Here is a 25,091-nt window from a genome sequence, read left to right as displayed (position 1 = left end):
CTTTTAAAAACTGCAACATGAAGTCCCTGCCCGTATATTATCGCAACCAGAAAAAATGATGGATATATATGGTAAGCTGTTCAAAGAATGGTTTTACGGCCAGTTTGTTCCCTCTGCTCGACGGTTTTCTAAGAAAAATCATTTGTCTCCCCATGCAATCCTTTTGATTGTTAACATGCCATCTCACCCAAGCACTGAGGAATTATGTGACGGAGAAATTGTGGCGAAGTTTTTGTCGCCAAATGTTACACAACTCTACAGCCGATGGACCAGGGCGTACTGCAAACATTAAAACTGATTTACAGAAAACAATTTTTAAGAATGCTGATCCAAGATGATAGCATTCCTTTAGTGGTCAAAATAAAAAATACCAATGTGAAGGATGTTGTTTATTGGGCCGCTGAGGCTTGGCAGAATATTTCAGAAAATACTCGGAGAAAACTGTGGGCAGCTCTTGAATTTCAGGACAACCTAGTTGAAAATGAAGAGGAAAATCTACTACAAATGATACAGACAATCCCTGGATGTGAAGAAGCTGGTGAAGGAGATGTAGATGAGTGGATGTGGCATGTGTGAAGGACCTTACTGACGCTGATTTAGTTGCTGCTGTGACTCAAGACCAGGAAGAAGTGGACTGCTGTGACAGAAGTGACAATGAGCCTGCAAGCAACAAAGGAGAGCTGGTGCCACACAGTGACGCAGCAGAAGCCCTTGACCTCGCACTACGTTATTTGAAGCAACAGCCCACTGCGACACCTGCTGATTGGATGTTTATGAAATGATGGCACAACTATGCGCATCATAGAACAAACTGTCTTCATTACGCCACAAAACAATGACCGAGTTTTTGTCACCTAAAAAGTAGGGATAAAATGTCCGCTGTATTTTAGTAAGTTTGACAGCTTTTCTTTCATTGTTATGCATTGTTTAAACCTAATGTTTTCTTGCAAATTTTTCTAATACATGTTTACTGTACTGCGCAAATTAAAATAGTGTGTATGTAGAGCAGTTTACCACACAGTTTTCCATACTTAGATTAAAATTTTTCATGTTCGGATTAGCGGGACTCTGCTGTACATTTATCTACTTTGCTACTTTGGAGGAACCTCAAAACAGTACCAACTTCTATAGTAAGTGTCAAGATACCTCTCTTTTCACAGAAGGATTATCTCTCTACAAACATTTAATTATTCACAGTGATCATGTCCCCATTTATATATCCTCCTTTTTCTCTCAGGTATATGTCTTCCATTTCCTCTAGGTCCATCTATCCTTTCCCTCACACTATACTTACGTACATACATATAGTTTAGGGTACAATAACCCTTTAACAGCATTAACAACTCTACCTTCTCCCGTAACCTACTCCTATTGTAGATGGTATTCAAACCGTTTTTTAATATGTCTTCTGTCCCATATTTACCTTAGTCCTCTGTAGAAACTCACTACTGCAGCTCTGAATACCCTCAAACCAAACTGTGTTTCAACAAATGCCCTCCTATTATATGGTGCAACAATCACATAGGGATGTCAGCCCGTCATGCTTACATTTCATGGCTAACGGTAAATCCTCCTCCAGCAGACTGTTTGCTGGCTGAAATAGATTAATTGCTACTGTTTGCCACATAATAATGTAAAACTACGTTAGCTGTAAAGTGATGTTTCTTATGACACTTATCTTTTGATCATATTTATGTTATAGAATCTTTAGAAACCTTTTTCTTTTCTGCTCAAAGGCTCTACTAAGAAAACAGCCTTTGGATGTAGAATCTCTGTAATCTTGTATGGACTCTCATCACAATGGAAAAACTCAATAATTTCATTCTTCAATTGTAAATTGTGCTGAAAGACTTTCACGAGCACCATGTCATTGAGTTAACAATTTAATGACACTCTTGCACTCGACATTGTGTGTGTCTATTTGAATTCCTTTCCATCTTTTCTTGTAATTCACTAGTTTGTACCTCTTCTATTTCAGGCTTAGAAAAACTTTTAACAATGGTTCTCCTATGAACTTTTTATTCCTAACTACTGTTGTGGAAAGTTCAAATGTCAGGTGAAACAATTCATTAAGGGTAACTTGAAACTCTTGAACCATCTGCACCAGGTCTCTTGGTATGTAGAACAATATGTATGCTATAAGGTTCCTGTCTCTTTCATAATTCTTTCAGATAACAATAAATAAATAATAATCAAGGCTTTACCTCTTCATTTAAATAATCTCAACATAAATATCCTATTTATTACTAACAGGCATTAGGTCAAAATAGCATGTACATCCTTATACAGTCAATAATGACGTAAGTGCAAATTTCACTTTAATCTTATACCTTGCACTGAACCAGCAATTTAATTAGAAATGTACAATTTCTGCAGCAGCAGGGAAAACAAATGATTTCATGACTATTTTTCTAATATTGCAGAGCGACAAACTCATCTTAACGCTATTCTCCTCCTCCTCCTCCAATAAACAAATAATTACCAGGAAACATCTCGAATGAAGACACAAAAAATATGTGTGAAAGAACACTGGATTCTCATTTAACTGTAAGAGAGGATGGGGTGAATGTGCTTGAGGGGAAGGTGCACCTTGTAATTAACATTCAGGACCTCCTTCAATTGACAAGCACAGCTCATGCCAGGTACAAGATGACAAGAGAGTGGCTAAGGAAACAGGAAGAACAGGAAAAAAAAGTTGCAAGGGAATATGAAAAGTAAGTTGAAAAAGAAAAATTAAATCTTGAACATGAATCTTGAAAATGAAAGAAAAAGGAGAAAAGATTGATTGCTGACACATAATCGCATGATGAGAACAAGTGCTTAAAAGAAATAACGGACAAGGGACTTGGTGGGAATTACTCTGGGTCAAGCAATGTTGGCAAGCACTATGAAACTTAAGGAACAAGAAGTGAAGAAAATTAAAAACAGAAAGTAGTTGATAGGTGAAAAAGCAGTGTTATAACATTTTTTTCAAAGAAGCAAAAACAAAATGAGACTTAATGACCTAATTCTGTATGGAAAGCTAGATGATTTTCCACACTGTAATATTTTTGTATTACTCTGAAAATGGTACTGTGTAAGCTTTTACTAGTTCTAGGCATATCTGTACTAAACAGGAGTATGTCAGTACTATCACAATAAACTGGAATGATTTTCCTGATTTATTATTATTATTATCATATGTAATTTTATAGCAGTTTTATATACTGATTATGATTAAAACAATAAAAAGGTGTGTGAGATGGCTGACTAAGGTAAAGGAGGAGACCAGATCAAAAAATGCTTTCCTAACAATAAATTTGAGTCAGTGTTTAATCTGTTTTTTATTTTTTAATGTCCAAATCAGTAAAAGTCAACTTCAGTAATCAAAATAGACATTAAGTCAGTAATTTTAGTCTCAAGTTTGGTTTCCATCCCTGCTTATTGTTTTACTTATTGATTTTTTTTAAATTTTTTGCTTAAATAAACTTTTGAAGAAATTGGCTTCACAGTTTTGAAAAGCAGTCACTTCAAAAGCAGCAGTTATGAAAAATATACAACTTCAGATATTAGAAAGTACTCCTAAACACTTAAATTTCTCACTTCTTTACAAAAACACTAGGTTACTATAACTGGTACAAGAAGATATACAGAGGGGTACTACTTGCAGCAAAAGATCATTCAAAGACAAAATAATACATACTAAAAAAAATAAAAGCAATGTAGTAATACAGACACAAATTTAATATTAAAATTCTAAATTTGCTGATAATCCATTCGCTTTGTGATGGTTACATAACATATTCAGGTTGTTAAAATTTTCATGTCCCAGTGTACAATGCCATTTCCCCTTTGCTATTACTAATAAAGAAAGTATGTAGATGTCACGTCATGTCATAATCATATGTCTGAAATCAGACCAGTATTTAACTACATTTGAAGCTGCATTCACTGTTTTAGCAAAACAGAGGGAAATGTGCTCCTCCAATATCATCCACCAACTATTTCTTAAAATATGAAGCTAAAGCATCAGATCTTGCCTTTGTCCTTGAAACAATTAATTCAAAAGGAACACTTCCAGGAAACACTGCATCGAAAGTTTCTTTGACGTCTTCACAAGCTGACTGAACAGCAAAGTTCCCTCTCATCATTTCAAACATCAGATTTACTCTGCCTTTGAAACAGCTTGTCTAGCAGAATAAAGTTAAATTGATGGTGTAGCTTTGGGAGATGAAATTATACCATCACTACTACATCTAAATTGGGTGAAAGACAAATGTAACTGTGAAGAACTGTCTCACTTTAAATTGTTGTCTGTGCTTCTAAGTAGAAGCATGCTCCTCTACAGCAGTTAAGCCCCGAGAAACTGAAAATTTCAGGCTTATCTTGAAGTTTATATTTAATGTCTTCATATTTTCAATAACTCAAATTGGATAACATTCCCAATACAGAGATCAAGAATCTGGTGGCAAGGTTGTTAAAGTTGTAACGCACAGCCTTTTTAATGTCATTTTGTAATTTTTCAATCCATCTTGAAACATACAGACTAAAACTGACCAGTCTGAAAAACAATGGCTTTTACTAAGTATTTTTCCATCCCTGCAAAGTGCAGAATTTAGAGAAGTTAGCATTTATAAGGGGCAGTCAAATAAAAATGAGACAGATGGGAAAAATATAAATAAACTGCTTATTATTTCACAAGTAATCAAAACCATTAATACTGCCCACGAGTTGTCCAGGTCGTTTCAACTATGCTGCATAAGTTTCACTAGGCAAGCCTTACAAATCGTCCATACAGTCCCAATTTCTTCCTATACAATTTCTATATTCTTGGGGCCGCAGAAGAAAGACATTCGTGGCCATCGCTTTACATCGGATGAAGAGGTGCACACTTGGGTACAATCATGGTTCTGTAGGTAACCGCAAACATTTTTCCATGAAGGCATTGACCATCTTGTCTCACAGAGGGATAAATGTATTAACAGTTGTGGAGATTAGTTTTCAAATACAAGGCACATTCAGAAAGTAAGTATACTAGATTTTTATTTTATTTTATTTTTTTCAGAAAAAGTGTATTTAAAAAGAATTACAGGATATTGTTAATACAACTGTTGACCATTTTCCTACATAATCACCATCCCAATCAGTGCAAGTGGCGAGCCATGTTACAAGCTTCTTTATATACTCCTCGAAGAACTCTCTCACGAGCCCCTTCCCCCACTTTAAAACGCCTTTCTGTAGTACTCATCATTTGCAAATTTAATTCCACTCATATGTACCTTCAGGGAGATGAAAAGAGGATCTAAAGGTGCCAAGTCAGGGAAATATTGGGGGTGGTTCAAAACATTCCAATCCAAGAGCGTCTCTGTCTTTTTGTCTCAGGCGTGTAACGAGTCATCCACATTTAATCTCCAGTCACAATAGAGCTCAGAAAATCCTCACGTTCCGATTCAGGTCGCTCAATGAACTTGCAGGTGCTATTGACCTGATTTTTCTTGCGCTGCTCTATCAGCTGTTTTGCCATCCATCTTGAGCACAATTTCTGGTATCCCATGATTTATGTGTGTATCTCATAGAAGAGAGTTCTGGAATAATGTGCATCACAGAAATTTCACCCCGTGTTAACTGGCAGTCTTCACGAGCAGTTTCCTTGAACTTTTTGCATCAACTCATCAGTGAAAGTGGAAGGCCTTCCACTCCACTGTTTGTCATGAACACTTGTCCTGCCTCTGTTCAATTCCCTGCACCACTTAAACACACTCATTTTGCTCATACCCCTTTGCCGTAAACTGTTTTGATTCGCAAAACGTTTTCGGTAGTGTAGGGAGCAGATCACAGCATGTGGTTTGCACGTAGTGGAATTTCTTACTGACATCATTCACGCAACTGGACACTATGTGAGTTTATATATTACCATGTTCCTGCAACCCTTATTCTGGGCATGGGATTCCCCCCCCCCCCTACCACTCAGTGATGCCAACCATTGAAAAGGGGGTGGGGGAATAGCCTGTTAGTCAGAGTGCATACAATTTCTGAACACGCCTCATAATAAACAGTTTACTTACTTTCTTTCGATCTGTCTCATTTCATTTGACTACTGCTTATACATTGTTTTAAATACACACTTCATCCTAGCTTTTATTTGCTATTGTCCTTCAGAATCTATGTATTTTGTGCTCCAAGAGGCTTTTGTAGGCCTGCAGTTTTGAGTGTTTTACTAGGACTGTCTAACTTTTTAATCTGCCAATAATGATCAGAGGCAATGATCTTTTACAAATACCTTATAATTTTTCCTGTTGATATCTGTAGGTACATGGTCTAAGACTGATGCTGAATGTTTTGATACTCTAGCAGCAGCGTTTGCCATTTGTGTCAAGCCAAACATGTTCAAAATACTTGGCCGAGTAAGCAGCAGCTCTGCCAACAGGAATTTTAACCACAAAGCTGTGAACTAATTCAGTGGGAGATTTGAAAACTTATCATTTAATTTTACTTAAAAACAGACCTACGCTTTTACAATTGAACAGTCTTGTCCACAAACTATTCAACTGTTGAACAATGACTTGCTAGTCTGAAGAGAATCCAGATGGTTGTTGTAAGCCAGTCATTGAAATCTAACTTGTTTAATCAGCTGCAGTGTGTTCTGCCATTGGGTGGTCAAATATGCTCTTGGCCAGTTTGGTGGTGGCTATTCACTCGAGTGGACAACAGGTTGGTGTCATGCTCACATAAATTGCTGTGCTGAAAGGCCAGCAGAGCTGGTATGAGAGAGAGAGAGAGAGAGAGAGAGAGAGAGAGAGAGAGAGAGAATGGGTATTCCACAGGAATGTGACCCATGTGGCAAGGATTTGGCAGTGGGTATGCGATAAGGATGGAGCGCAAGATATTGCGTACATTGGGTGGTCAGCAGAATACCACTTTAGGAGAGGAGGAAGGATTCTCGCAATGATATTCTTCATTTTATGACACGATGAGAAACAGTTAAACCATGGTGAAAAATATGATAATGGGTGATGAGGAGAGTGCCCCTTTGCGTCTGGTTCATCAGTGTGATCGGGAGTATTATGGATGTCACAGAATACAATATGGGAAATCAGACTGTTGGCTACTGACTGCCTATGAAAACCTTAAGCAAGATATTCAGCATACAGGGCAGGGGAATTCTTGGCACTGCGGATACACAGTAGAAGGATGGCCAGACTATATGGAAGTGATTTTTTGTTTTGAATCAGAATGCAGGTGCTGTTCATGTGTAACAGGTTTGATATGGTGAGGGGTATGGATGAATCTTCAGAGAGGTGGAGGTCAACATCCAGGAAGGTGGCACTTGAGTTGAGGAAGCGTTGAGGGTGGGTAGGAATGTGGGTGGATGTCTTGGCATTTTAAGTTCAGATCATCAAAATATCACTGAACCTGAACTAGGGGTTTTAGGTTACCTAGTAGGTTTCCTCTACATGACCCATTAACAGGTCAGCAGAGGATGGTGTCGTGCAGTTACTGCAATGGCTGTGCCATGGATTTATTTATGCCTTCCATTCAAACGAGGGTTAGTTATGTGTAAGGATGTAATTAGTTAGATGTATAAAGAATGAGGTAGTGAGTTGTGAGTCAAAAGGACACTGTTTAATGGTGTGTGTGAGCGGCAAAGTGATGGGCATAGTGTATGTTGGTGTAAAGAGAGGGGACAGCAACAATGATGAGCAGAGATCTAGGTGGTAAGGGAGCCTAGGCTATGTGCAATTGGCTGGAGGTGTTGGTTAACATGAGTAAATATTATTTCGTTGGAGCAGAGTAATCGGCTAAAAAGGAGCATCCAGAGTTGGATTTTGAAAAGCATGTAGAAGGTGCGGGTGTGTGTGTAGGGGGTGGGGGGTGGGTGTCATTGAAGTGAGGAGGGAGATGGATACTGGGGACAGATTGTAGGATAGGTGTAAGGATTGGAATTGGGGTTGGAGGTTATGCTGCACTTACAGGATGGAGTCACTATGGCACTGTTTGTAGGCGGAGGAGTCAAGACAGTTGGCAGATGACTTCTGTCAGGTAATCACTGCAGTTTATAATGAAAGTTGTGGAGCATTTGTTTGAAGTGAATTGTCACCTTTGTTCCTAAATTATTTATATTCATTTTGAAGGGTTTCCATTTTCTGTTGTTTGGTCAAATATATCCTTCAAGTAAATGACAGTACAGTCAAAGTATCATCTGCTCTGGTACTTCTGTCCATGTGTAATCTGAGCACAGAAAGAGGAAAAAAAGCAAGATAGTTCAGTGAGTTCATGTACATAAGCACAAACTCATTTCCATAAAGTGTTCTGCACTCATCACTAGAAGTCATATGGACACTTAACAGTGAAAACTATGTGAAGATCACTGCATCACTTTCTTGTTGAATACACCATACTATTAAGTAATGTTTCACACCTCCACCTCTTTCATATATGAAATTACAAACTCAGTCCACTTGAAGATAAGTTTTGAACAATTCAACAGTAAATGTTTCACAGGAAATGACAGCGAAGTAAGTTCAGCTGCATGGGTGAGATGAGCTTGCCTCTAATGAGGTTTCACAAGTCCCTAATTACATATATGTTGGTTGTAATCTATAGTTTCTTAAAGCTGTGTAATTAAAGACATATTTGGATTAGCTTCAACATTTAATTTACAAACACCAACAAAAAATAAAACGGCAAACATCTTTCCATGTTGACATAGCTTATATTCACAACAGTAATTTCTCTTTGTCAGTATAGTTTAGAATGGTACTAGGCTATGCAGAAAGTATATTGTTTAATACTATACTACATTTATATGAAGAAAGTATATTGTTTAATGGTGTGCTACATTTACAACACACATTTCACTACAAGAAAAACAATTATGCCCTTATGGAAGTTTTCTTTAGTATGTTTTTCTGTGGAAAAAAAAGATCACTAACAAATTCCAGAAATAGATTATCCTATGTCTTTGTACATTTTGACAATACTTTCTAATTTAGCAAAGGCCACAATAAAATCATCCTCTGTTACATTGTACTTCTTGTACTGGTGTAAATATGCTTTGTATGTATACATATTCCATGCTTTGTCAAGTACTTCATCAATTGGGACGAACATCAACATATTGTTAGATGCAAGGGTGGCAAACTTTTCAGTCCCCATTACTCTTTTATTGCTGTGACAGTGGACATACCTCATTGAGGCAGGAACCCACTTTTTGTACATTAAAGGATCACATAACATAGCTCTCTCTGTTCGTGATAATTCTGGCATTGGCCCTCTTGTAAAAAGCATATTTGATATGCATGGGGAAAATTTCATTTCTGAAGAGCGAGAACTATAATGCCGCGATGGAGCTTTACATTCATAGTCACTCATGATATGCCCTCCAACAGAGCTCACGCGAAATGATTGTAGCAGATGCTGTATTAAATTCTCCCAAAGGAAACTGCTTTCGTATTGTGCAGTTTCTTTCGAAGTATGAGGAGCACTCTTAAAAGTTACCAGCTTCATCCCCGGGTGAGGTGTCAACTGGGAAACAATATCTGGCAATGTGGAACATGCACCCCTCTCTACAGGCTGGAATACAGCCATCATTTTTAGTGATATAAGTGCATTTAAATCGTTAAAGTTGATATCTTTCGTTTTTATAAGATTTGAAACCATTTTATACAGATGATCATTTTGGAACAGTACATGCATATCACAAACGTCATACAATTTTGCACAGGTGAGTAAAGTGTTGTAATTCTGAGTAATTACGTCTCCGTTTTTGTAAGGCAGTACTAAAATATTAATAATATGTTTGTTGGGGTAATCATCTTTTAAGTTTTCTGCAATGCAACTGCCAACACCAGAACCAGTACCTCCCGCCGAGCTAGCCATAATTAGAAGGCTTGTCAGACTGTCGGCTTCCTCGATTTCCTTTCTCACACATTCCATTACCCTATCTTTCATTTTGGGTCCTCTTTCAACGTAGCCTAAAGCCCAATTATTTCCAGCGCCCCCGTCACTTGCCACAACATTTTCAGTATTGTAACGCCAATTACACCGATTCTTAAGACCATTCTCTGAAACCTTATGAATTACTTTCTGTTCAGTATCAACCAGAACAGCCCTAGCTGTCCGAATATTGTGAAATGCACTGTTCCTGAACCATCTGTCACACTCCGCGTAGTCACTTCCAACTTTCACTCGTTCATCCTCTGAAAGCATCGAATAGAACTCGTGTCCAATCTGATTCCCGCATTGACCAAATTGAACGCTTACAACTGCCATCGTATACATCACAATTTGTCTCCATGAACTGAAATTTTGATTCTCATGTTCACGCACCAACTCAAACTGCTTCGCGCCTAGTTTAAAGTTGCCAAAGTTAATCATGCTGAAAGAATGTTTACTTCTTCGCGATCGAACTGTCACATGTGGCTTGACTGAAAATGATTTGTGGCACATAAATTTCATGTGTCAAATAGTTTGCAACCAAGCTGCTGTCACATTAGTTTTTCATTGCAACATCTCATGAAATAAAAAGATCGATGAAAATTTTATATTATTTGTGGCATTTAAGGCGAAGAATGATATGAAACACACAGACAAAACATCGTAACCTCGCAGAGGGATATTTTAATAAAAGCTGGGCCCACACCCTTTGATTTGTCGGTGCAAATCTCTGCATGCATTATACTTGCGGAAACAAATCGTAGCGTATGGGGCATGGTATAGGCTGTAAAGTTTCGCTCATATTAGATATGCACAAACCTGAAAGCTGGAGTCGCGGTTTTGAGCAAATCACATCTGTGCAGACAAATAACAGCGTGTGTGCTGGAAATCTCAACAAATCTGGGACGAAAAACGTTCTCGCCTTCCTATGGCTCCAAGCACTATGGGACTTAACATCTGAGGTCATCAGTCCCCTAGAACTTAAACCTAACTAACCAAATGACATCACACACATCCATGCCCGAGGCAGGATTCGAACCTGTGACCGTAGCAGTAGCGAGGTTCTGGACTGAAGCGCCTAGAACCGCTCTGTCACAGCGGTCGGCAAAAACGTTCTTGAATCATCTGTTTATTCAGTAAAATGTTTCTGTTTTTTGTATGTACACTTAATGCTCAAATGGTTGAAATGCATCATTGCTCTAAAGAGTTCATTGCCGAGTTTACTAAAATATATAGGAGTCACACACGTTTCTGGAAAGTTCAGAGCAAGGAACGCAGTGATCCGCATAAGAAGACTGCTGCTTATAATGCATCAATAGACAAACTGAGAGAAATTGACCTTGTGGCGAATAGCCAAAAGGCAATAAATAAATTCATTGCGGACTGACTGTTTATCACACGAGATTCTGTAAAGTAATGAACTCTGTTCGATCTGAAGCACTTTAAATGTTTTCATGAAATCCTTTGACATAACAGCGAAATTATTCTGAACACCTGAAAAGCTATATAGCATGGGGCAGTGCAGTTGCTAGGATACTGGTCTCATGTTCAGGAGGATGGAGTTGGCTCTGCCCAGCCATCCTGATTAAGATATTTAGAAGTAATTAAAAGACCATATAAAATATACACTCAACATTCAACTTAAGCTTGATAATCACAAGTAAGTTACTTCTTATACACTACCCACCTCTTTGACTGGACTGTTTCACAAAACTTCAAACAACGTTTCGCTTTCTCTCTGACTTAATATGAACAAGACAGCAGAACTGAACATGGTTTTTTTGTCACTACAGTAGGTCAAGAGTCCTACTTTCCTGACTGTCAGATTATACCTTCATTCAATAGAACTGTAATTAGTCCTGTCAATTGGTGTTCAAAACGGCCGTTTTCGCAACAGAACTGCACAGGTTTTTACTCAACGGTCCTATATGTTTTTTGGGGTGCTGAACTCGAATTTTAAGTTTGTTATCTTGTAGGTGCCGGCCTCAAACTAAAAACACAAAAAACTCAAAATTCTAGCCTTTATTTGCTTTTGCGCTTATACTGCGAAAACCATATGTTTTTTTAAGATGTCTATTCCATACAAAATTAAAGTAAGAGAAAAATTCCTACAGAATACACTAGTCAGACTTCAACTTCTGACGAACGGTATCGGCGATAGAGCGCGCTGAAGTGAAGCGATTTTTTGGCTCTTCTGTCAAAATGTCAGAAATGCTCACTCCCACCCACTAAAACTTGAAAAATATACATGTCATCATCAAGAACGCCTACATCACGCGAAGGCTCATTAAATTTCCTACAAGAGATGTCTGTAACATTCAATTTTCTCATAAGGGGGAGAAAGCAAAGCGAAAATACGAAAAATGCCTTCTGGACCCTACAGAGGATCCTTTCCACCTGCCTGTCTCTCATGGGCGTTAGATTTTCAGTGTATTACTCTTAAAAGAGGTTCTTTTGAATGAATTAATGCGAAATAAGTTTGATGAAAACATTAACAAATTATATTTATAACATATTAGGTAAATGACCCTGAATAGAAAGATAAATATGAAACCTGTGTGTAGTAATGTAGATGTGTCATGAAATGTGCGACTATTAAGCTCAGGATTGGATTAGCACTTCGAGTAGGGTCTCCATCTGGAAAAGGAAGACGGTATTCAGTGATATAATATGGACACAAAATATAAAGAAATAATTGTGGCCATTAAGCCTCCACTCTGTTTCAAAGGATATTTGTCGCCAAACAACCAGACTAAGAAGAAAGCATTCCTTAAGCTATGAATTGGCTTCATATCCCCTAGCTTTGTCTGATGAGGGCGCAGTTGAAAAGGCACAAATTCTGCTTTGCTTTGTACAAAACTTTTAAACCCCTTCCAGACACCACACTATTGGATAGCAGCACAGTATATGTGAGTGATGGGGGCTTCTTGTCGCACAGATTCGTATGGTCAAGTGGACATACTATCCAAGAAATTTGGGACTCATATATCCGTTATGTACGATTTAAATACAATCGAAGTGCCGCAATTATGTTTGATGGGTATCCAGAAGGATAGAAGACTACCATATCTTTGGAGTGCTTGAGTAAATTGACCAAAAGCAGTCCATGGACATAGAATTTAGCAGCACCATGTGACCAACTGTTTCACAACTAAATTTTCTATCGAATCCAACAAACAAGGGTATGGTGATCACGATGCTGATGACAAAATGTAATGAAAGCGGAATTGCCTACAAACATTCAGCTGATGAAGCAGACAGAATGATAGTGTGGACAGCAGAATCCCTGCCTTTGGCTCACAAGAATGTCGCAATTGTGGGGGAGGTGTCGCCCCATTGGCATAATGATGGGTCTCCAAACTTCTCCCCCTCCAAATTAATATTTCCTAAAGTTGTAGAGAGGTACAGTGCCTTAGCTCCTCTAGCATCTGGGAAGTGATGTGAAGAAGAGTGTTACCAAGCATACACTCCTGGAAATTGAAATAAGAACACCGTGAATTCATTGTCCCAGGAAGGGGAAACTTTATTGACACATTCCTGGGGTCAGATACATCACATGATCACACTGACAGAACCACAGGCACATAGACACAGGCAACAGAGCATGCACAATGTCGGCACTAGTACAGTGTATATCCACCTTTCGCAGCAATGCAGGCTGCTATTCTCCCATGGAGACGATCGTAGAGATGCTGGATGTAGTCCTGTGGAACGGCTTGCCATGCCATTTCCACCTGGCGCCTCAGTTGGACCAGCGTTCGTGCTGGACGTGCAGACCGCGTGAGACGACGCTTCATCCAGTCCCAAACATGCTCAATGGGGGACAGATCCGGAGATCTTGCTGGCCAGGGTAGTTGACTTACACCTTCTAGAGCACGTTGGGTGGCACGGGATACATGCGGACGTGCATTGTCCTGTTGGAACAGCAAGTTCCCTTGCCGGTCTAGGAATGGTAGAACGATGGGTTCGATGACGGTTTGGATGTACCGTGCACTATTCAGTGTCCCCTCGACGATCACCAGTGGTGTACGGCCAGTGTAGGAGATCGCTCCCCACACCATGATGCCGGGTGTTGCCGCTGTGTGCCTCGGTCGTATGCAGTTCCGATTGTGGCGCTCACCTGCACGGCGCCAAACACGCATACGACCATCATTGGCACCAAGGCAGAAGCGACTCTCATCGCTGAAGACGACACGTCTCCATTCGTCCCTCCATTCACGCCTGTCGCGACACCACTGGAGGCGGGCTGCACGATGTTGGGGCGTGAGCGGAAGACGGCCTAACGGTGTGCGGGACCATAGCCCAGCTTCATGGAGACGGTTGCGATTGGTCCTCGCCGATACCCCAGGAGCAACAGTGTCCCTAATTGGCCGGGAAGTGGCGGTGCGGTCCCCTACGGCACTGCGTAGGATCCTACGGTCTTGGCGTGCATCCGTGCGTCGCTGCGGTCCGGTCCCAGGTCGACGGGCACGTGCACCTGTCGCGGCATGCTACCAGTGTTAAAGACTGCGATGGAGCTCCGGAGCTCCGTATGCCACGGCAAACTGGCTGACACTGACGGCGGCGGTGCACAAATGCTGCGCAGCTAGCGCCATTCGACGGCCAACACCGCGGTTCCTGGTGTGTCCGCTGCGTCGTGCGTGTGATCATTGCTTGTACAGCCCTCTCGCAGTGTCCGGAGCAAGTATGGTGGGTCTGACACACCGGTGTCAATGTGTTCTTTTTTCCATTTCCAGGAGTGTACACTCTTCCTCCCTGCATTGAGTGGTTGTGACTCTTCATCATCATCATTCAACCAAGGCAAGGTTAAATTTCTCAAAGGCTACTCCAAAAATTTGAATCTTGAAACATACATTGTTAAATTTACAGTTCCTTCAGCCCATCCAAAGGAAACAATAGCTGGTGATGAGAAATTTCTGGCTGACATTTGTGCTGGTAACTGCCCAACTAAAACACTCCACAAACTGATGCCTGCAGGGCATCAGAAAACACAGCTGTCTCCCACTGACGCTGTACCTCAACAGCACACTTGCAGAGTTTTGCATCAGGTGCAACTGTGGATTGGAAACCACTTGGATACAGATGAGTGTTGGGGGAGAGAGGAGGGGAGAAGAAAGTTGACAAAAAATGGCTTGGCTCTCATTATCATACTGAAACCCCAGCTGCCAAAGACTTTTTCAGCTTATGTCTTGTAAATACAAGCCAGATCGTCAAGGTCAGTATGGGAATAGGCGATGTCAAGCAATGTGAAGGGTCATGTTCCAACATTGATGACAGTTTTCATTTATAGACGAAGATGGCCTGGATGGTGAGTGCCTTGCAATACCACTTGTCTGAAGCAACTGAGGTGATGGGAGGAATTACTTCATGTAATACTTTACAGCATTATGCATATTTACAAACAAATTTTTTCTTATCATAACATTAATCATTAAATTACATTTTTTTCAGTTGAAGAACAGCGACAGCTCACTTGTGATTGCAGACCTTCCACAGCTCTTGACCCTTTTCCAGGACATCCACAGCTAAGACCCTTCATCTGGACCTTCTAGTGCCCAAGAAACATTACATGGACTACCAATAGCTAAATGAAGACGAGTAAACTAATTGCACACATGACAACACTGTAGGTATTTTTTCATAGATCGATAGTCCATGATACAACTTACCATCTTTTGTATCCATATTCTGTCACAAAATGCCTTCTTCTTTCTCGAGATGGAGAACCTACTAGAAGTGATAACTCAGACCTGGGCTCGACATTCACACATTTCATGACACATGTACATTACTACATACAGATTTCATATTTATCTTTCTGTTCAGTGTTATTTACCTAATATGTTATATGTATAATTTGTTAATGTTTTCATCAAACATGCTTACCCATCAATTCATTCACAAGAATCTCTTTTAAGGGTAATAGACCGAAAGTATAGCCCCCATGAGAGATAGATTGGTCGAAGGAATAACAGCCGAAAAACTACAGCCTGGCTCCGATCAAGTGAGGTTTATACTTCGACACGGCTCAGACAATACAGAATACAAGAAAGCAGCAACCATACAGAATACTTCCTCTTAATCATGCACCAACTGCCCAAATAGATGTAAATCCCAAACCACCTCCATTTTTCCATTATCCCAACCAGAACTTAAATTCCTAAACCCAAAGACACACATACAAGAAATTCACCCCCACTGTTGTGATAAAGATGGGTGAACCCTGAGATCGTGGTAGAGGAGGCAGTGCAGTTAGGGCGCAGATGGCATTATTCGTAATTTTAGATTTTCTCCCTTGTCTCTTCACAGAAAACTGCATCTTACAGACGCCTCTCGTAGAAACTTCAATGTACTTCCACGTGGTGTAGGTTTTTTGGTTGTTAACATGTATATTTTTCGAATTGTAGTGGGTGAAAATGGGCGTTTTGACATTTTCCCAGAAGGGCCAAAAAGTCGCTTCTTTTCAGCGCGCTCTAGGGCCGATACAGCTTTTCAGAAATTCGAACCTGACTAGTGCGTTTCGTAGGAAATGTTCTATACCTTCATTTTGTATGGAATGGTCATCTTCGGAAACGCATTGTTTGCGAGATACATGCAAAAAATTAAAAAAGAGGCAACAATTTTGAGGCATTTTTCGTTTTTCTTTGTGAAGCGACCCGTTACAAGGTAGCAAACGTGAAATTCGGATTCAGGACCCCAAAAAACATACAGGGCTGTTGAGAAGAAACTTCTGCAATTTTGTTACGGGAAAAAGCTCTATTTGACTCTGCTTAAATACGTTATAGTTACATTCGTGAGAGCAATCACACGGCAAATACGTCACTTCAATGGTTATTCATCTATCGTCTGTCTTAACATGTAGTCGAACATCAGCTGCACTTCCCCCTGTCCTCGCTGATGCCTTGCCAATCCGCTAGCAACTAATGGGTACAACTTCCGTCCGCGAGGTGTCCACCTCGCCACAGCTGCGAAGTCCGCCAGTCTCCTTTGCAGAATGTGTCAGTAGCCACCGGTGCTGCACTGCTTGGCTCGGTGCGCCGTTCCTGGTTGGCCACAGTTATCTGCAGATGGTCACGCCACGCTCGTGCTTGCCGTTTTGTGACACATACTAGTTGAAGACAATCATGTACAAAATAACTGAGCACAATATTGACACTGATGTGCTCTACGGTTCTGTATTTGGAACGTCGCCGAGTAGTACATTTTGCCAGGGCACAGCACCTTCACTATTAAAGTAATCACGGTACTTATCCCAAATTTGTTGTGCCTGTCGACGTGGATGTCCGTTAGCAGTTTACGGAAGGTTCTGTACGCCAGTAATTTCCTCTTGACGCCACGATCCAGTGGAAATACGATGGTTTTCATCCTCGAAGTCAATTAAACCTCATGAGCTGTAGGCGGGATTCGTTTTCCGCAACCAGTTGTGCAACGAGCAGCAGGCTAGTACTACTTTGTCCACCGACTGTATTTTTAATGATATTGGGTTTTCAAATTCTCTAAATTCGAAAGTGTTTTCTACAACTCTTCGAGCCCTTGAAACTCGATAGTTGTAGATTCTTTTCTGTCGAGACATGTTACGCTGACTGTAAAGGTTTCATCAGATAAGTCTTTAGCGGAAACGCATCATCCCCTACAATAACAAAATCGCTTGGCATTGCAAGGGAATTTTTCTCCAAAGCGTTATACAATGAGCTGTTTTGAAATATCCCACCATCAGAATTTCTTCCTTTAGCTCCTACATCAACATACAGGAAACAGTAATCGGAATCAGCTAAAGCTAGCAATACAATACTGAAACTACGTTTGTAATTGTAATAATCAGATTCAGTAGCGGGAGGGGCACGAATGACAATGTGTTTTCCGTCCAGAGCTCCTGCACAGCCTGGAAAGTTCCAGCGTTCTCTAAACCCGTACTCTATATTTTTCCATTCGTCTGAAGTTGCCGGCGCCTGAAACAAAATTAAAGTTTTGATTGCAGGTGTCACCAATAAACACAAATGAACAATCACAACTGGAGAAGCCACAATCCCTATCTGTAGATTTAACTGCTGTTGACGATCTCAACGAGACCACGCCAAGCACATCACAGATTCCAGCAGAAACTGAGACACTAAAACGAAAAGTGCCTTCAACTCCATCGCAGCCTTCATCATCAAAAATCGGCGAAAAAGTTCTGCAGGCCTCCCAAACCGTTTTTTTTTTTTTTTTCATGTGCGATTGAGAAATTACAGGCTATTGCAAATCGTACTGCAGTAATGAACCAAGAGGACTCCTACGACTATTTCGGAAAGTATGTTGCGTCAATGCTACGCAGTATTGGGCCTCCAATTGCCGTGAGGCTTCAAGAGTCAATTACGTCACAAATAACAAATGCGATGTGCCCACCACCAACTCCCTCCAACCAATCGACACTACCAAGTGAGCGAGAATCAAATATGAGAGCTGATTCCTCAGATGACTACTTATTTACAAATTTATAGGTCGATCTTATTTTATTACTCAAACGATTACTTTCTTTCTATGCTGGTAACATTTTTAATGATCAATATTATTATGCTGATCTACCATTTTCGTATTATTGTTTCTTTCTATTCCTTAAGTACTTAGACCTGGAATACTCATACATTACTATGTTGAAAATTCAAATAAAATAATAAACGAAAAAGTTGTATACTATATGTTATTGTAATTACCTGTATTATTCCATAAGTGCCTTGTGGACCGCTTCGCAGGTTTTAGGTATAAATTTACTAATTGTGTTCTTTGGAACACGAAATAAATATTCCAGACTTTTAAAAGACTCCCCTGTGGCTAAGTAGCGTAAAGTTACTTGAAGTTTAATTTTTGCTTTTACTGCTTGTCTCATATTAGTATCTGATTTTGAAATCAGAGGTGAAACGCGTTCCAAAAGGTAGTCAAACTGCGCCTGAGACATTCGTAATAAGTTTTCGAAATCTTCAGGCTAATGGTTTCTTAGTTCCATGTCAACCAAATTATGTGCCCTCGTTGTTCTTTGAAGTATCCAGTTCCTGATCCACCATCGTCTTTTCTTCCGTTTTTCTTGAGGTTCCACCAATCGATTCATTCTCTGTGCCAAAACAGTAGCAAAAACCGAACTCACCACAGCACAACTCTCGATAAGGAGCTCGTGCATGGCCGGCTTCGCGCGATCAACTGAATCGTGCTTTCGTTGACACTCCACTCCGTGTGAACCGTCCACGCCCCACGACTGATGGTTTCACTCCTGTCGTGGCACGAAATCAAGCACGAAAGCGTGGCACACATTCGTGCCATGCCCCGTGGGAACCCAGCTATGTCCGCAACTCTGCTCTCCAACTCAGTTCCTTCTGCTCTCCCTCTACAACACCTCATATCGGTTATACAGACAAGCTGCTTAGCCTGTGTCTCTGAAAAACAGCCGAAAAACTGCAGCCTGAACCCGATCTAGTGAGGTTGGTACTTTGACACAGCTCAGACAACACAGAATACAAGAACGCAATACCTATTCAGAAAACTCCCTCTCAACCATGCTTTAACATCCCAAGTGGACATAAATCCCAAACCACCTCCACTTTTCTGTTATCCTAATCAGAAAATAAATTCCTAAACCCAAAGACACACACACAAGAAATGAGTAAATACAGTCCCAAATAATCAAAAAATTCGAACCACAGACCCTGACCCCTCCCCCTAAAAAACTCTAGGTATCCATGCCACATTCGCCACCCTCTCTCTTCCCTATCCAAAACAACTGCTGTGTCAAGGTGGATGAATCCTGAGATCGTGGTAGAGGAGGTTATGCAGGAAATAAATTCCAATCCTGATGCAGAAATCCGCACTGCAGTCTGCATCCACAATAACCACAGCCCATGCCTACCTAGTCCAACTATTCCCCAAATCAGCAGCCACCATTAACTATCTTATCCGTAATGGAGCTTTCACGTACCTAAAGATGCACACAGCTGAAGAATCTAACTCACAACTCCAAGCCATCAGACGCCTACACTACAGAGAATACAATGATCACAACACCAATGAATGCAAAACGCCCTTCACTTGGCCACACTGTAAATCCAAGGAACTTTGGAAATACTACCCCAACCTCAAATCTCCTCTCACCTGTAATACATTGCAATGAGCTCTACCCACATATTATCATAAATGTACAGTCTAACTTCCTCCCAAAAAACTCATTTCGTTCCCATCTGAACTGCTGAGAATCACATCCATCCCTCTGCCCCACTCCGAAAGTTGAAGACACAATCCGATTTTGAACTATAGTCCATCAAAGTATACATGCCTTTGAATATCCCCACACTCTCCAACAAATCTCCTTAATTGCCCAATTCGTCTCCATCTCAATGTCACAGCTATCTACTATCACAACCAAACTCACAGTTTAAATATCTCTACATCTCTGTTCTGCCGTCTCTAACTCGATAAACGCTCTGTGAGGCATTTAATTGTGAACTGCAGAGCAGTAATGTAGATGTAAATGTAATAATTTTCTGACAGCAGTGTAACGCCCTCTTCTCCAACATCTGTTCCCTAGACAACAATACCTTACTCTCCAAAAGCTTCACTCAACATAATGTTAACATTTCATTTAATCTAAATGAAACATTTATTCAAACCCACCACATCATCCATTTGTTACCCAATAACTTTAATGGAACTTACAATCTCCATCCACTAGCCCTGTACTGAGTTGCTATTGGTAATCTTAAACAAATCCCTGTCCAGCCACAACCACCACTCAGTCATCGTGCTAAATGCCTAATCCTTGCCATCTGCTTTACCATCCTAACAATCACCTGTGCCATTATTTATTATCCACCCCAATCATTCTATCCCACACAACTTCCTCCTCTTCATAGTCCAGTCCTACTACTCCTATAGCATTGTCCCAGACATACATATATGTAGCCATTCCCAAGTTGAACATATGTGATGGTGTCAGTTTTTTGCGTCCTTTTCTGGTGATGTAGTCCCTCTTCTGCACAACACCTACCCTCACAACAATTGCATTCCTAATGTCATAGTAGTATCCAACTAACTCATTGAATGCGTGCATGCAGAGGTCCTAGATCGGATTGTAAGTGACCCTGTAAATTATAATTTATGTCACACAACAACAGATCCAACTACACAATGCCTCACCCAAACTAAGCCAAGACTACAACCATTCTGTTGGAATGCCTAGTGGAAGTATACCGTCACCCAGTTTGGAAACCACTCTGTCACTTCCAAAAATCCAGACACCACTGCTTCCTCCCTACAATAAACTTTGACCGAAGCTGCTGCTGTCCATGCACCCATTAGCTCCATCCACCCCAAACCGCCTCCTCCACCTCTACAAGCTCTTGAACTACTTAGAGAGTCCCATGGAATCTATCATTCTTTCCTCCACACTCACGATCAACACACGCCGGCATACCAGTTACAAACACATGTCTGTAATTTAATGGATGAACATACACAAAATTCATTAGAGCTAAGTACACAGCTTTCCAATGATCTGCTGGCCACACTTCTGCTGCGCAAAACCCACTCCTTCACAACAATCAGTTCCTGACAAAAGCAAACCTTTTCACCTTATACACTTTCACCATACCTGATCGTCCTAACTTTGACCATTCCATGGCTCCATCTGTCCACAGCCACAGACATACACTCACTGCTCTTCCCTCTGCCAACTTTCAGTTCTTACACCCCACACCATGAAAGGATTTAAGTAGACCAATCACCATACACAATATAAAAATCCCTATTACCATCTCTTACCATCACCTTAAAGAATCCTAGCAAACGTCTATAAGGCCATCCTTTATACGCTGGTTTTTATTCTGAACCCTGAAAGATCTCAAAACCTATCCTCTTTCCTAAGCACAACAAACCTGCTAGTGAAACCTCTTTCTGTCAACCCATTAGTAAGGTCGTTGATTCTGTCCTCTCCAAACACACCCACAAACACCTTGAACAACGCTTTCTTCTCTTTATTAACCAAAGTGTCTTCAGCCCTAACATGTTTAGTGGTAATCATCTCCTCCAGCTCGTTCCCCTCCTGTACCAACAGCACAACAATTGTCGTCCCTCCCTGTTCCTTTCTCTAGGCATTACAAAAACCTGGCCTCCTATTCAGACTCCACTGTTACGCAGTTCCGATCAGTTACATCAGCGTGATTGCATTCTTTCTTAGTAGTCTTCCACTGTACATAGCACCCACTTCCAAATTTTCTTTCTGAGTGCAGTTTGTCCCATGAATCCATCCTCTCATCGCTCTTCTACATCCTATGCACAAGTGACTTCTCAAAACGACCCCTTCCTGTGTACCTCTTCTTGCAGTCAATGCCACCCTCCATTCACCCTGATGATCTCCCCAATTTCATCTTGACAACTTTCTTACTGCTCTGATGAGTGGTCCCCTTCCATCAATACTGCAAAAACCCAGGCAATAATAAGTCATACAAAAAACCATCTGATTATTTCATCTTAGAAATCTTTACCTATTAATCCACAATAGTCTCGTATACCTCACTGGAACATTAAAATATGTTGAGCTAACACTTAATCTAAAACATAGAACCCTCACCTATAAACCATCCAAAAGATGGACCATAATAGACTAAAACTGCAAGAACTACTAAGCTGCTGAACATAGGGATTAAATCCTACACATAAAACTATTGAAAGGTCTCTGTTGGATTCCTTTCATGTTTAATTTCTTACATCTATTGTCATTTACGGCATAAATTCCTCTTCTAAATTTACTGTGGCGTTTCTGACTATCTGGGAGGAGACTGAGTAGTGGAACGTGTTACTTTTACACATAAACAAATACGATCTGTCACACTACTACACTTTAAAACACAGTTTATATGTAATTCATGTCACACAGTCTCATACGGAACCTACATCTGCTTTCTTTTATATACTGTATATGATAAGATACTGTCATCCCCCTTCCCTTCTGTGTGAGAGGATGACTGAGCAAATGTGTTTCTAGTTGCATGCTTGAGGGTAGCAGACAAGCCTGTCTGCTAGAGAACAGTAGGACCAACGTCGGAACAGGTAGCTACGCTTTCTAAAGGCAGAGAGGTTTCCATTCTTAGCATGGTCCTGTCTGTCCATTGTCATGTTGGTATAGGAAGCTGCCCCTCTGGCCACTTCCGTTTGTATTTGTGAGCCACCCCTCAGGAAGGGACCAGGCAGTCTGTCCGTGGCGAGCGTCTGAAGTGGTAAGATCTCCGGCTAAGTGCATGTCTGCTAAGTCCGTAGGACAATGGATTTCTTAAGTTCAGCCTAACTGAAAATTTAATCACCTTTATTTCAGGTTTAGCTCTAAAATATCTAATGTTATCTTAAATTGCAGCGCAGTGTAATTCTCGTGTGAAGTTCAGATTATTTTCCGGTAGTTGCTTTGTCACTACTTTATGAGTAAAGTGGAACCACGTGTTGATCAGTAACTCTAACTAAGATCAGTCTTAAATGCGAATGCTTGTGTGATTATAACGTCTCATCTTGACAATATTTTTCAACATAGCAACTTTTCTTTATGTTCAACCCACGTGGGGTGTACTTTGCGAGACCAGTACCACGTGCTTATATAACTGTTTGACCCGTCAGGTTAACAGAAAGATGTTAGTAATCAGTTCGAGGTTTTTCTTTTGTAAATTGCTTTTCGATCTAATTTATTTTAATTATCAAAATTATTGTGGAGTTACACTCTTTGTGTAAACCAAGTTGACTACGTGAAGCAAGTGGTGTAATCATCAAAGTAGCCCTCAGCTATTCTTTTCGCGAAGATTTCACAAAGAGTTAATATGAATTTAGTATACCAGTGTGTGGTAATTACATGACGGACAGGATTGTGCTACGAACGTAATTTCTTTGGGTGAAAATTGAATCGGTTGGTTGTGGTTAATTTCCTCTTGCATATGTTTCAACGTTCTTCGTGTGTTATTTTATGAATGCAGTGTTGTATGCAGTCTCCCAATCTTGGCTCCATATTTGATGTGTTCCGTAAGATTGCAATCTCACATTTTCACAATACTAAATAAGGCACCAGTTTAGTTAGGAATAAAGTTTAATATGCTGAAATTTCAATGATCAATCTTAAAAATAAATTTCCAAATATAAACTGATTTCTTTATTTTATTTAAATTCTCTTTTTTATTTATATATTACCGGTTGTTGTATGACTATTAAAAGATTATAATTAATGTTAGTCTGTTTGGGAATTTGGTAAACCTAGACTAGATACCTGGTGAAACAGTTGCGCAGTAATGCACGGTTAACTTCCCCAGACAGCTCACAGCTTTTAACCCGCTTTTATTGGCTATCAGCACCGCTAGCAACTCAAATTAAAGCAACAACGTTACACTATCGTCTGCCCCTAACTTACTTATGTCAATGTAACATGGACATCTGCTCTTCCGAAGTCATAACATCATGTCAAAATCCTGGAACGTCATGCGCTCCACTCCAGTTTCTGTATCCGATCACCTTCTTCTACCTGTACCATGTACCAGCTCATGAATTTTTCGAACCTCCTTAAACATGTAGATCATCTTCGCCTCTCCCACATCTCCAATAAACTTGAATCCCAACCCTGGCCTGCTGCCTGGCCTCTATCAACATATCTCACCTTGCCTTCGCTTCCAAATCCTTGAAGTCTTTTCCCAGCATAATTTCAATCGCCTTCCCCTCTCAAACCATGAAGGCCTTTCTGAAATCTATCCTCCCTTCTAATTATAATCTAATCTACCTGTTCCACTGTATCCTAAATTAAGGCTCCAATACACCTTTTCTTGATAAGCAGGCATCCCATTCATCTCCTAACACCCACATCTCACTTGTTTACTCATACTTCCTCTCCACATAAACATATTATAATCCTTTCCCATGTAATATCACCTCAATACCTCCAATATCTGAACCTCTACTAACAGTCAGCCGAAGATCCCATCATATAACGTTCATAATAAAGGAAATGTACATCATGTCATCATATTCCGTCACGAACAACACGACTTATTTTAACTTCTAAAATGTTTTTTATTAAAATTGCAAATTTTTCTGTCTTAGAATAGCTGGAGAGGTAGTACCCGTGGACTAGGGGTAGCGTCTTTGACTCATAATAAAAAACGTCATCGGTCCCGGGTTCGATCCCCGCC

General features: G+C 40.4%; 1 protein-coding gene across 1 annotated transcript; it reads right to left on the bottom strand.

Moving 5' to 3' along the window:
* Positions 1-8,486: 8,486 nt before the first annotated feature.
* Positions 8,487-10,339, bottom strand: LOC124613082 (tubulin delta chain-like). The gene has a single exon (XM_047141668.1). It carries the CDS (start codon positions 10,258-10,260, stop codon positions 8,929-8,931), a length of 1,332 nt encoding a protein of 443 aa, XP_046997624.1. The 5' UTR covers positions 10,261-10,339; the 3' UTR covers positions 8,487-8,928.
* Between the last annotated feature and the right edge of the window lie 14,752 nt (positions 10,340-25,091).

This window comes from Schistocerca americana, chromosome 4 (genome assembly GCF_021461395.2).
Source record: "Schistocerca americana isolate TAMUIC-IGC-003095 chromosome 4, iqSchAmer2.1, whole genome shotgun sequence".
In the NCBI taxonomy this organism is placed as follows: Eukaryota; Metazoa; Arthropoda; class Insecta; order Orthoptera; family Acrididae; genus Schistocerca; species Schistocerca americana.
This window is presented reverse-complemented; position numbering and strand designations above follow the sequence as displayed.

Coding starts and splice junctions, on each gene's coding strand:
- LOC124613082 (XM_047141668.1), bottom strand. CDS start 10,260: ATGTATACGATGGCAGTTGTAAGCGTTCAATTTGGTCAATGCGGGAAT.